This window comes from Natrix helvetica (assembly GCF_964273705.1).
Source record: "Natrix helvetica genome assembly, chromosome: 2".
Classification (NCBI taxonomy): Eukaryota; Metazoa; Chordata; class Lepidosauria; order Squamata; family Natricidae; genus Natrix; species Natrix helvetica.
Genome location: NC_138552.1, coordinates 178,105,519 through 178,120,021, shown reverse-complemented (window position 1 = coordinate 178,120,021; position 14,503 = coordinate 178,105,519). Strand labels below are relative to the sequence as shown.

Below are 14,503 nucleotides of genomic sequence, written 5' to 3'. Positions count from 1 at the left end.
GCCAACGGCGCTCCCGCTGAATAGGGCGAAGGAGACAGGGGTAGGCAAAAAAACGAGGCTCGCCACTCCATTGAGGTTACTCCGGCGGCGCTTTTTCCCTAAGGGATCACTATCCTTTTCACCTGTAGGCGAAGCCCCTGGCGCGTCTCAGGTGCTGCGCCGGGAAAAGTGGAGTCAGTGGCGGTGGAGGGGTGTGTGTGTGTGTGTGTGTGAGAGAGAGATGCTCTTTTTAGCAGCTTAGTGAAGAGAAGCGCGGGCCGTTTCTTCCAAGAGCTCAGCTCAGAAAGAAAAAGGGAGGGAGGGAGAAAGAATGAGAAACTCCTCCGCGCTTCGCTCAGCGGGAAGAGGAAGCGCAGCGTGGGTGGAAAAAATAGTTTTCGGACACTTGGAGGGGAGATGCTGCTCTCCCTTTTAATGGGAGGAGTAGCCAGGTGAGGCTATCACTCCCTTTCTCTCCTCCTCCCCCTGGGAGGTACATCCTTCCTTGTCTGCTTTCTCTTTGAGAACCTAAGGTGTCCTATGGCTGGGTTTATGGACTGGACTGGTATCCCTTTATTATGTAGGCAGACTTCATTCTTCTCTTAGAAGTTCTGTTATCTGACATTGGCACCGAGGCCTAAGTGGGGGAAATTAGTAATAATTTCAGGGTTTCAGGCCACATGCAAAGTGACACTCACTCACTCCCCAAGGAATTCTGAAAGGCATCCCTGCTGCTCTTTAAGCAAATACTCAGGTTGAGTGTGGCACTTTAGGTCTGAGGGAATCTGAGATTTCTTCCTGCCCAGACCACTAACCACCATCTGCCACCTGCATAAGATAAAAGCATGCATGACCCAAAACAGATTATATGGCTTCCCCTCAGTTTTCACTCACTGAAACTGAACTAACAGAGGGGAGGGCACTATGCTTTCCTGAGAAAATTAAGCAGCTGTCTAACATGTTGGGTTATTCCGTCACATTGTGCCTTTTCTGTTTGGTTTTGTCAGGGGAGAAAAACCCCCCTATATCTTCCCTTTTTAGGAAATCAGCATAATAAAAGAATACATTGCTTTAGAGTTCTAGTGGCATTTTGAGATCCTGCCATCTGATTTTTTGAAGTAAATTTGGTGTTGGTGCAATCTATGTGGTACAGATTTGATGGGATCTATTCCTCCCCCCTTTCCCATTTTCTGATAATGACTTGGTTTGAGTCAAAAGGTGTCTCTTCTGAAAAGAACAAGTTCTGCTTACAACCCTTAGTAGAAACTTTAGGGAACTTCACTGTCAAGAATAAAATAAAAAGATTCCTCAGTACTTGCAAAAGGATTTCAAGATAAAGTTGCTGTTCATCTTTCTGTAACATAGAAGAGAATTCTCCTAACTTTTTCAACATATTGATACTAAAAATGTAGTTTTGCATGTTCAGGGAGATTTTAAAAGGTTTTTACTTTTCACTTTAAGTTTTGGAATTAGTTTAATTTGAGTACTGTGTATGTGTAAAATATTTTAAAAATGCAATTGCTCTTCAGTCTGTTTCAAGGGCATGGAGTGGTTAAACATGTGAATAACCTTTCTTTAGTTGAATTTATTAGCCTGGGTTTCAATTAGCAACCCAATACATAACTCTTTTATTAATTTCTTTTAGAAACTATTAACACCGTAGAAGAAATCCCTCAGATATCTGGATTAATTAGTGGTATAATTATGTAGAAATGATGCTTTTTGTATGAAGCCTAACTTCCTTCACTGAGAAAGCGTAAAATTATATCAAAGGTACACATGAGATTTTCTCAGTATGTTTTCACAGTATGTAAGACTGCAACCCTTTATGCCTATTTACAAATACTATTGAAATCACTATAACTGTTAACTTTTATATGCACATGTGATCAGGCTATGCACATAATCCTCTAGCTATATTATTGTTAGAGTATTATAAAAGTAATGATTAAGAAATCCATTCTTCAATATTCCAATTATTATTATCAGGGTTTGTTTTATATAGAGTGAGGGTCAAATTACAAAAGGTGTTTTAAATTTAAAACTGAGAGCACCTCTCTTACCTCTGCAAAGTATTGATATAATTTATAATAACTAATGTAATACATGCATACATTTTATATTAACTTGTTAATTGAAATATTTTTCTTAGTATAGTAGGCGAGAAAATCTATGATTAGTATAACAAATCAATGAATAAATATAATATTGATATAAATGATTCACAAAATGATCATGTTGAAATAATATTTTAAATATTAATCTGATTGTTAGCAGTTTCCGCACCTCCCAACAGCTTGGAATATCTTACAAAACAAGACAAGTAATGTGTCAACAAAGTTTTGCAGTTTTCTTTAGATGCATTCTTTGCTGAATAAGTGTGAAAACTGAATACTCTTACTGATATACTAACCCTTTTATGTTTATGTTGTAAGTTGGAGTAAAAGTCAAAAGGACTGTTACTTTAAATGTTACATTTAATTTAGAACGGTACATAAATACATATGAAATTTGTATCATTAAATAAAGGTTGAATAGATTTCATATTAAAAAAAGTTACTATTATAAAGGCATTACAGTATAAAGGAGATCTCTGCCACTTCCTTTACATTTCCTTTGGTTTATATTACCTACTAAAGTATCCTTGTAAAATCAGTCACTTTTCAGTATGTTCAACCAGCTGTTAAGATGCTATTTTTTTTTCTTGAATAGAAACATGGAGGCAAAGTAATGTCCTTAGTTTATACATAATCAGCATGAGTGTACAATTCTTAAAATACTTTAATACATAGATATTTTTTCTTTCAGTAATATTGCTGGATTCTAAAGCACAACAGACAGAGTTGGAATGGATTTCTTCTCCTCCCAATGGGGTAAGCATACCATTTAAATCAAAATCCAAAATCAGAATAAGTAGTTTAAATGAACTTGCTCAAAATTCCTTGAAGAAAACTTATGGTGAAAAAAATTCTGTTCAGAAAAGCCTTGAATTTCAGATACAAGCTAATATAGATATTTTCTTAGATGTTAAATGCCTTAAACTGTGGCATATCTCATAAAGAACTTTTTTTAAACTTGAGTAATATTATTTCAATTTTCATTCTTAAAAACAACTTTACTGAACTTTACTTGCATCATTCTATGTAATTAATGTATAATTATATTCTATTAATACATTATAATTAATATTTCAGGTACTTAAACATTCTTGTACATTTTTAAAATTCAAGGCCAATTATGCTGGCTTTAAAGCAGAAATCTGTATCTTTAATTTACAGTTTTTTCCCCAAAGCAAGGTTATCTTGCTGATTTCTGAAAATATCCTTATAAATAATTGTTTCATTATTGGTTTAAGTAATTAATCTTAATATGGTAAAATATTTGTGAGACCCTGGAAGAGAAAAAACAGCGTAATTTTGAATAATATATAATTATAGATTATTTAAGTAGCTATGATATGACTGAATGCATTAGCTTTAGAAACTGCAATCAAATAAGTACTGTATTTTCTAATTTCTCCCTGAATCTTGATTATTTTAAATGGATTTCTACTGTCTACCATTTAGAATAGTTCATATTAATACAAGTTTCAACTAAAAGTTTATACAACCAAGCCTTTAATCTGGCATTATAAAGAAATCTGGAACCAAAAGAAAGTGAATTGTGAGTGGGGATGTAGAAGTGTGACAAATCCTGTAAATAAAAAGAATGAAAACTTGAAAGTCTGTTAGCTAAAAAGAAAGATCATAAAATCAATCCAGGCACTGGCTGGAAACAAGTCTAATGGTTTTTGGAATGTATGAAATGTTAGCTGAATGCTTAAGATGAGAATTAACTTAAGCAGTAGCACATCACACTGAAGGAAATCTTTTAAGGAGAGGATTAAAACAATTTTAGAATAAATTCTGATAGTCCAGCTTTGAAACAATAAAAGCATGTGTATGGTTCAGAGAGAGGGAGATTAAAAAAACGTTGAACAGTAATCCAAATATAAGTCAGGGATGGGCAGTGCCTGAGAGTTAAAAATTGTAATATACTGTATTGTATATATAAAAATGTAATATACTTTTGGGTGACCAAAAGTGTGCAATGATAGGGTTAGTAAAACCACTGGGTTTTGGGGGAGCTTTTGTTGAAATTTAATGCAAGTTTATTGATTATTTTTTTAAAAAAATACTATTTTAAAATATAAAAGTTATTATAATACTTTCCCCATAGTTTGGTAACATTTATTCATTGAGGTTGACACGATAGCATGCCATTGATACCCTGCAACTCTAATAATTTGGTTGTGGGAGTTTGCGAAGATCCAGAAGGCTTCCCTTGATCCAGGGCATATGCTATACAGGCAACAGTTACTGACTGTTTAGATTACACTTACAAATATGTTCTATTAAAAATCAATGATCTGATTAATGGTTTGTTTTAATATGCTTTCCATAGATAATACAACTCAGTAAAGAAAGAGTCTCTCTATACCTTTAACATGTAAACACTATGAATTGTGCTTAGGCAGGTTTTCCTTTAATAGTTGCATTCCTTGATTTATTAATAGTTAAACGACAAGTAAGAATGAGCATGGTTCTAATGCCGATCCTAGTTTATTAATTATTAAGAAATTAGGATTAATGTCTAAAACACTTAGCTCCTTGTCTGTTCTGGTACTGATGTTGCTTTTGTTTTCTTTTTTGGCATCAGCTACAACTGTATTTGATCAATAACGATTAATCAGTAGTGGTTAAAGTTAGGTTTATGAAGGTATTTCATGTAACTTAGTGAAGAGAGAACCTGGAAAATAGCCATTACTGTCAATGCTTATGTCAATGTTGTGATGGCAGTAATGACATTGTAAGCTTTCCTTATTGCTTGAATTACAGGTACAGAGTCCTAAATAATCAACTGAACTTGCAAGACATGTAAGGGTTTAGGACACAATGTAAAATTTACCAAACATTTTTTATTATCATGCTGCACAATTTTTAGTGGTATATCAGATAGCAACAATTGAACTTAATATCAGCAAAACATTTGCAAATATAATTAAATTGAACTCTAGAGTCACATAGCTATTTTGAAAACTTAACCATATTAGTGGTTAAATATTTGCCATTTTAGTAATACAAGAGTTTGTTTATATTAGAATGGCATACTGTATATTGAAGATCTGAGATATAAAATTGATTCTAACGTCAGCTAAAATAATTACATTTTATTTGAAAATAGATTATTTCAGTTTAAAAAGTTTAGTCATGTTACATATAATTCATCCGAAATGTTATGATCGTGCAGTGGATCATCCAAGGTGGCATTTTATAATTTCAGGCTGTTTCACGAAAAATAGTTATAAAAGTGAATTATAGGAACATTTTTGTCATGTTAATTTGCTAAAAAAAAACAACAACAAAAAAAACAAGGTTCAATTAGCTATTTCTTCTTCACATTTTGGACAAATTACTTTTACTAAGATTGAGAGTTGTTTTACTTATGAGCTACTAATCTAATTACTGTTTATTTCTTCCTTCAGGAAAAAAAATAGCTGGACTATATTCATTTATGTTCCTGTAATGACAGAACATTCTATGATGGGCATCGGGTGGGGCTGGAGTGAGAGAGTGCAAAAGATAGTTTTGTTCCATGAACTCCATTTATGTAAAGTTATACATGAGTCCATTTAAATGGAAATAATATGGACAAGGAAGCTGAATGCGTCATTGTATGACAATCCCTCTCCCCCCATGAATCAATAATTTAGATATTGGCTAATAAATAAAATTGATAGATAGAGAATAAAACAATTGAATTAAAAACGTCTGTCTTTGTGGTTAAGAGTTTATGTGAAAATTTACTATTTAGTTTTTTTTTCCTAAGGGGAAAAACAAAATTACATTAAAAAAAAAGAAACGATAACTGTTTGATTTCACATGAATGTAACATTTATGACATTATAGTTAGAATATCATATTTCTTGCACATAAGATAATATTTTAAAGGTACATTATTTTAATATGTCCCAAATTGATGCAATAGAAAACTTTCATTGATAGAATTTTATGTACGTAGGTACACATGTTGGCAAAAGGCTGCAATAAAATTTACCATGCCATAAGATCAACTTGAATCCTATTGTTTTTGGAGCTGGCCAGTAGAGTTCCATGTGATTTTTCTCTCTACCAAATGGGTTTAAATTTTAGTCCTTACAAAATATAGTTGAGACACTATTAGAACAATTGTTAGAATAGGTATGAATACTCAACTAAGTTTTTAAACAACACTTCTTAAGAAACATAAGAAATAAATTTTCTTATGTTACACCACTTATTTTGGACCTGGGCCTATGCAGCAATAATAGATAACCTCAATATTATAATGCAGTCCATTGTTTAGAGAATTGCTAATGCAATATTTAGGAAGTTCTTCCACATTAACCATACTGCTGTCTATGGAGTATGCTAATTTCATGTTTTTTAACATTTTACTTTATTTACAGTCTTTTTGTAGGATGGATAGATACTGTGGTCACCATATTGGTTGTTCACACTAGAATTAACATTTGAAATTAGGGATGCTTAATACTTGCCACTGTTACATCTGCTCTCTGCCTATAAATTTATTCTATTAGGCATTGGATCATATCATTCCCTTCCATTTTTAAATAGTTTCTCATTCCATGCTAAAAAATGTAAGCTGTTAAAACATATGCTCTGGTTACTAGTATTCAGAAAAAAAACCCTTGATGGTACATAATCTTGTACTATATTTATTGTCTAATTTTTCTCTGTTAGAAAGGTTTATCTCAGTATGGATAACTATCCCTTTATGTTCCAGTGGGAAGAAATTAGTGGACTGGATGAAAACTACACACCTATACGAACATACCAGGTGTGCCAAGTCATGGAACCCAACCAAAATAATTGGCTGCGGACTAACTGGATCACAAAAGGCAATGCACAAAGGATTTTTGTAGAACTAAAATTCACTCTGAGGGATTGTAATAGCCTTCCTGGAGTCCTGGGGACATGTAAAGAAACGTTCAACTTGCATTATTATGAAACAGACTATGACACTGGAAGGAGTATCAGAGAAAGCCAGTATGTAAAAATAGACACTATTGCGGCTGATGAAAGCTTTACCCAAGGTGACCTTGGGGAGAGGAAAATGAAACTCAATACAGAAGTGAGAGAGATTGGACCTCTGTCCAAGAAAGGATTCTACCTTGCATTTCAGGATGTAGGGGCTTGCATTGCTCTGGTTTCTGTCAAAGTGTACTATAAGAAGTGCTGGTCCATTATTGAGAACTTAGCGATTTTTCCAGACACAGTAACTGGGTCAGAGTTCTCCTCCTTAGTTGAGGTCCGAGGAACCTGTGTCAGTAATGCGGAAGAAGAAGCAGAAAACTCTCCCAGAATGCATTGTAGTGCAGAAGGAGAATGGTTAGTGCCAATTGGGAAGTGTATCTGCAAAGCTGGCTTCCAGCAAAAAGGAGACACGTGCGAACGTAAGTTAAAAAACATATTTAATAATTACCTTTTTTCTTTTTTACTGTTTTTAACAAATGCCTCTTTAGTGGAAATGTTGCCTTACTTAATTCATAGAAGCCAGAAATTAGAATGTCTGACACTAAAGAAACAAATTCTGTTCGGGAATGGAAATCAATAATTGGATGTTGCATTTACAAAAGCCATTAAAGTAACAGTCAAACTAAACACTAGTTTACCTTTCCTAATGCTATTACATACAAGCAGTCACATAACATTTTATAAGAGATAGGCTAAAAAAAGCTATTTAGTACTTAATGATTCTTTAAAATAACACTTGAGAAAAATGTGTCTTGCAGAGAGGGTATCATTAATAATCCAAGGATTACTTGCAGTATATTCAGTAGCTAATTTGGGAAACTGAAGAAACTTTAAAAAATATAATGTGTTTCTGATTAACATACTGAAAAGCAGCTCAGAATGTAGTATTGATAGGATATGTGGAATGTTTTTTTTAAAGGAAAAGGAGTACAATAAATAGTTTCTTTAAAAAGTCATATCTGAAATCTTGGACTAGAACTTAGGGCTGAAAACAGGCAGCAGTAGAATAGAATAGAAAACAGGCAGCATACCTGTTTTTTCCCCTTTTATTTTTTGCAGCGCTTGACATGCTGTAAATGTTTAGATGATTTCCAGAGCAGATTTTGAATTAAGACCTAGGAATTGCAAAATATATAAAGGCATGTTTTCTTTTCGCCTGCAAAAACGCTTCTATCAGTGGAACCAAGTTATTGGATCCTTCTCTTTATCTGGAAGAAGGAGATAGAATTTGATCTGAAAGATCATTTTCAGAAATTAGACATTTCCCAAATTGTGTATAGATACTATTTGTCAAGGACCGACAGATTGTTGACTTTGTGCGGGCAACGGGCACAGATATACCTTTTTAGAATAAATGTTCTGCTTTATTAGATAGATTGGTCAAGAAATACCAAACTAAATTGAATATATAATAATGGGTTTGATTAGTGTTTCCATATATGAGTTTCTCTTTTTGTAAACAGAAATTTAATTTACATTAAAACATCAATTTGATATTGATGATCTGAAAGTCACAGACAGCTTGGGTCTTGGCTTTGGAACTTCTGACAAAGGGTTATGGTTATCGGCGATGACAAATAGATGTTTCATTAGCTATTTACCATTTGGTCTGAATGGTGATGGAGGAGACAAGTAGGGCATTTTCAGTGAAGATATCTGTCATGAAACATATTTTCTCTGGCATGTAGATAGTCCTCTTTTAGTGACTACAGTTAGGATCAACAACTTTCTAAGTGAAATTGTAACACTATTTATGATCTTATTTCAGATTTTCTTTGTTATATAGACCAGCAAACGTCAGAAAATGCAAGGATTGATAATAAAATTTACTTTTTTATCACCACTGTAACTGCAAATGGTGACTAAACAAAGCAGTTGCTAAATGAGGACTTTCAGGACTGCTTCTGGCTTTCTTCAGACTTACTTTTCAAGCCTAAACAAATTTATTAGCATTGGGTAACAGCTAAATATTAAAAAGGATATTTCAAATATAGAAAAGCTACCCGTGCAAATTAGTTGAATGACTGAATCTTGATTCTGCTTAAAACACGTATATAAATGCTGTGTGTTTATCTGATTTCATGATGAGACTTAGGTTTTCCCACCCAATCTTTAATCTTTTTTTAAAAAAACTGATTTTGCAGTGATCAAAATAATGTATAATGACATTATTAAACGTTACTGTTTAGAAAAACTTATTAGAATTAAAAGTCAAAACAGAAGATTGATGGAGATACAGCTGTTATGATTAGAATTCAAGTAAATTGTTTATTAAATAGGGTTCTTAATTTTAAACTTCAGTGATGTCAAATGAAGCATTAAATGATAACTTGCAGTTGAGTGTCTCTCTTGTGTTCATTTTGTAAGAATACTTTTCATGCCGTCTTACTGCCAGAGAAACTGCTAAAATAATATATTCCCTTGGAAGTGTTCCAGAATCGGGGGAAAGAGGGAATTCTATCATTTCTATTCAAAACCTGTTCTTGGAAAAAGTTTCAAAATGAAGGTTTCCTGCCTAGGGAAGCGGTTGGACTAGAAGACCTCCAAGGTCCCTTCCAACTCTGCTATTGTATTGTATTGTAAGTTTTATTTCACATTTGTTGTGAGAAATGCATGAGTAGTAACTACTACCTATATTAAAAAATGTAAGCTGACTAAAGTTTGAGGCACATATCTTTCATTAATTCCTTGGCTCTGATACTTAGGACTTTCTCAGTGATAGCATTAATGTTTAAACAGGTGGTGACAAATGGATGCTGTATAATGATAGCATTCATGGTGAAACTGGTAGTTCAAGATAATCATGGGATCAAATTTGTTATCAACCTAATCCTACTATTAATTCAATGAAATATTTTGTTTTTGTCAGACTTCGTAAAACAACCCAAAATCAAATTATTCTGCTATTTCTTTAGTCTTTAATTGATTTGTAAGCTTTGCGTTTCATGTATAATATTTTCACTCTCGTATAAAATATTTATGGATCTTGTAAAAATGAATGTTTGCACTGTAGTTCAGACTTTGACATATGCATTAACCCATATCTATATATTTCAAAGCAGGTTTTTAAATTTGCAAAATTAATGATCTATTCCAAGAAAAAAAAACCCACACACCCAAAGAGCCTCTGTTTAATCTCCTTCTCCTCCTGAAAAGAGTAATTAATATTTACTTTTTGATGTTGTGAAATGTAATATTATCCCTGATCCTAGATGAAGGATTACAAAAGAAAACCTTTTGTTTGTGATTTCCTTTTATGAATTAGCTAATTAAGTAAAATAAGGTCTAAAACTCAAGTACATTTCAGTAGATGATGTGTGTGTGTGTGTGTGTGTGTATAGGATAATTGTTCAGAGAATTAATTTTGTAATACTCTTTAAATATTTATAAATTGCAGATTGCTAAATATTCTAAAGCAGTTTCTAAACTACGTGAATAATAACAAACTAAAATATAAAATATATTTTAAAAATCCTGGTAAAAAGAACATTTTCAAAGTTTATTGGAAAGCTTAAAAGGCTTAAAACATTAATTAAGCAAATGTGATTCTTTGGCAAAGAAGTAACAGCTAAAATTACATGGTTCCAACCTATCTCCATATAAAGTCACAGACAAAGGTGTGGAACATTAATAAATAGTAGAGATTAAGATTGAGCAGATATTAATGTACTGAGGTAGCTCAGATGTAACATTCATTTTATCCCCATGGTTTAGTATGTCACTAGAATCAAATCAACAGATGTTAATGTTGCTACAGTCTACTTTTTTAGGGTGTTGTGCTATATAAATCATTGCTGGGTACAATGTATTACAATATGCAATCCAGTGAGCATTAGCTTGTGCACCACAGCATTTACACAAATTTAATCATTTGCATATAAAACATTGTGAGATAAAACTTATTTTTCGCATTCACTGAAAGTATTAACTGAAGTAGAGACCTGAAAACCAGCTGGCTGACAGAGGTGCGCGCATGCGCGGTGGAACTGAGCTGGGCCAACGGCTTGTGTGCCATAGGTTTGCCAGCACAGGTGTAGGGTGTTCATGGGGATAATGGTGGAAACTTTTGCAGAAATTTATTTTCAAATGCAAAATAGAACTACTTGTTTCGAATTGCATCTATCTAATAAGGCAGCGATGGCAAACGTTTTTTGGCTCGCGTGCCATAAGTAGGGGGAGCGCAGGGGGGTCGTGTGTGGGTTTGCCGCACCCATAATGCAAAGCGCGACCCCCCAGTGCGCATGCGTGCACCACAGGCACTCCCCCATTTTTACATGCTTTTTTCGCCCTCCCCAGGCTCCAGAGGCTTTATAGGCACCTGGGGAGGGTGAAAACAGCCTCCCCCGCCTCTCCGGACACCCTCCGGAGGCTTCAGGGACATTAGGAGGCCTTCCTGATGTCCTCGGAGTGCTCAAAACGATCCTCCGAGCAAACCGGAAGTCACCTTCGGAGCGCTCAAAACGACCCTCCGCGTAAACTGGAAGTCACTTCCGGTTTGCTCGGAGGGTCGTTTTAAGCGTTCCGAAGGCTTCAGGAGGCTTCCCTGAAGCCTCCGGAGCAGTCAAAACAACCCTCCGAGCAAACCGGAAGTCCGTTCCTGAACTTCATGTTTGCCCGTAGGGCCGTTTTTTGAGCTCCGTAGGCTTCACGGAAGCTCATGAAGCCTCCGGAGGGCCTCGGGGGAGTCGGGGAGGCTCTTTTCACCCTCCCCAGGCTCCTATAAAGCCTCTGGAGCCTGGGGAGCGCGAAAAATGGCTTTTAAAAAGGGTAAATTCAGCTGGCCAGCACGCGCATGTGCGCTGGCCAGCTGACAGGGCACCGCCTCGCATGCCCTGACAAATGGCTCCACGTGCCACCTGTGACACGCGTGCCATAGGTTCACCATCACTGTAATAAGGCATGCAAAGGTCTTTGACTTTTTCCAGTCACTAGAGTATCCTTCCCTCCCTCTTTCACTTTCTTTCCCTCTCTCTTTTTTAGTGAAAAGGTCAGAAAGAAATGGCCATTAAACTAGAAGGAGCTTCCCTAATATGAATAGATTAAGTTAAGACAGACATATTTCTGTTATTGATAATAGTAGTGTTTCTGAAAGATATTTCTGCAAATATAAATGTCAAATAAATTGAAATTTGGGGAAATACTGTACTCTAAGAACTTTCTCACTGATTGAACTCTCATTGTACTATATTCTATAATATATAGAATAAAACATAAAAATTTAATGTTAAAATTAATGAATTGTTTTTCTTGTGTGAGTAAAAAACCCAAAATTCCATTCTTTTGTTATTTAAAAATGAAAATAATATCGAATTGCTCATACACAGTTATAAAATACTAGAGTATTCATGACCTTTGGGGTCATTGTTTTAATTGTGTCATCATTTCCCAAATAACTTGCCTAAACAGATGAACAGAATAACCGTAGCTGGACAAAAAGAGCAGTAGAAGAGAGAACAATTTCCATATTCTGGCTTCCCTACTGACTTTTCTTGTGGAAAGCTTGTAGGGAGAGAGTCAATGGAGAAACTGGCAGGGAAAATCACAACAAGCTTGGATAAGTCTTCTTCACCCAGGCACTATCCCTCTAATCTCTGTGTTCACATGCCACCTTCCCCAACCCATACAATAATTTTGTGCACCTTCCCTCACCTACACTCTGTTCTTGTTCACTCTCCCGGACTTGTGGTATTGCCGAGCTGCTCCACCATTGCACACCATCCCTGACCCTTGCCACATCTCTCAGATACTCTCTTACTTCCCCGTGGTTTAGTTGGCTGCTGGACTTGGACTTGCAACTTCCTGCCAGCTTCCCAACTGACTTGGTACTTTGCTTGAGGAAAACGGAGTCACCACAGCAGTACATTGGTGTTGGTGGCTACAACGTTTTCAAATTTCAATCCCATGGGAGTAATGGGTCCTGGATTTGGGGCATATTCTGTAAATTGCAAATTTGTGGCACTTTGGCTTGAGTAGGCTTGACACCCTACAATGTGCTGGCTATCCAGTTGAAGGTTACAAACAGACAGACAGAAATGTTTTAGTAATATAAATATTTCATATATTGCAAAGATTTTTTTCCCAGTGTGCATGAAATGCACATGAAATTAACTTGGACATTTCTTCTTAATTTAAGCTCTTTGTTTCTTGTCTTGTCTGAACAATTTTCCCTCTTGCATGTGAGAGCTCTTCTGATATTTTAGAATATTTTAGTTAATAGAGGATGTTATACCTATAGTTAATTACTTAATAGAATGGATGTACTTTCCATGTGTCTGAACTGAGGAGTCTAAGTGGAGGTACAGTTCTGCTCTTTAATGCCAACCAGAAAAAAAGAAAAATAAATGTGTATGTTGAAACACGATGATAGAAAGAATCAACTTGGACCATGCAAATTGCAATATTAGGCATATGCAGTATATGAAATTAGGTTTCGGGATACCTCCTAAAAAAGATGTGTAGTTGTCAAGGGACATTTTACCGGCTTGGAAAATTGGCCTTTACACGGAACTGAGATCTACATCTACATAAAGAACTTGCATGCAGATATAAATGGCATATAATTTGTCTTTATGAAGTGCTTGTGCTATAATAATACTGTGTTGAAATAAGCTTTGTTTACTCCGTGTTCAGACAGTATAGGAATATTAACTATTCTTCTTTTTAGTATTGCTTATTTTCCTTTTAACAGCTGAATGTTAGATTCAATAGTTCTTTACAGTCCAAGTTTATAATGTCAATACATCTTACCAAAACTCTCTTTTTTCTCTAAGGGTCAGTTGATCAGCTTTCCTTTTAACATTTGTTAAAATATTTGTACTCATTTTTGTAATATTTATATTACATGGAAACGAGGCATGAAATACTCTTTTCTTTGTTACCGGTTTGGAATTGGGAGCTCGCGCATAGCGCTTCTATGCATGCGCAGAGCATTCCTGATGATGTCTGGGCAGGTGGTCAAAGCCTCCCGCCACTACCACTACCAGTTCTCCCGAACTGGGACGGACTGGCAGAATACCAGCTCTGATGGAAACCCTCATACCTGTAATACTATGGCCATTATTTTATAGAAAAATGTTTTAAATTTAAAATAATTTTAAAATGGTTTGCTATAAATATAGATACATTCACTTTCCAATCAGTGTATTGTGTCTCTGTGTGTGGGTTATGATGCATTGAAATAAGTAGCAGAGAACCAGTATCATGGTGATGTTACATTTCTTACTAGAAACCAGGAGATCATGAATTGGATAATCTTGATCACACACTCTCAGTAGTAGGAAAAGGTAGTGATAAACCATTGAAATTATTGCAAAGAAAACTGATGGATTTATCCAGGTTGTTTTCATGAGTCAAGACTGACTTGAATGCATTTTTAATCTGTTTGTTGTTTGCCACCATTTTGCCACAAGTGTTGGGTGCAATACAAGGTTATATATAAATATACCTAA

The 14,503-nt window shown here is 35.0% G+C and overlaps 1 protein-coding gene across 4 annotated transcripts in view; it reads left to right on the top strand.

Annotated features, from left to right (window-relative positions):
• Positions 1-14,503, top strand: part of EPHA7 (EPH receptor A7) — a 181,405-nt gene that overhangs the window by 2,446 nt on the left and 164,456 nt on the right. For all 4 annotated transcript variants that reach the window (XM_081940978.1, XM_081940977.1, XM_081940980.1 and 1 more), the window contains exons 2-3: positions 2,788-2,852; positions 6,805-7,474. In XM_081940978.1, the coding sequence (XP_081797104.1) occupies positions 2,788-2,852; positions 6,805-7,474 (735 nt within the window). The remainder of the gene's footprint in view (positions 1-2,787; positions 2,853-6,804; positions 7,475-14,503) is intronic.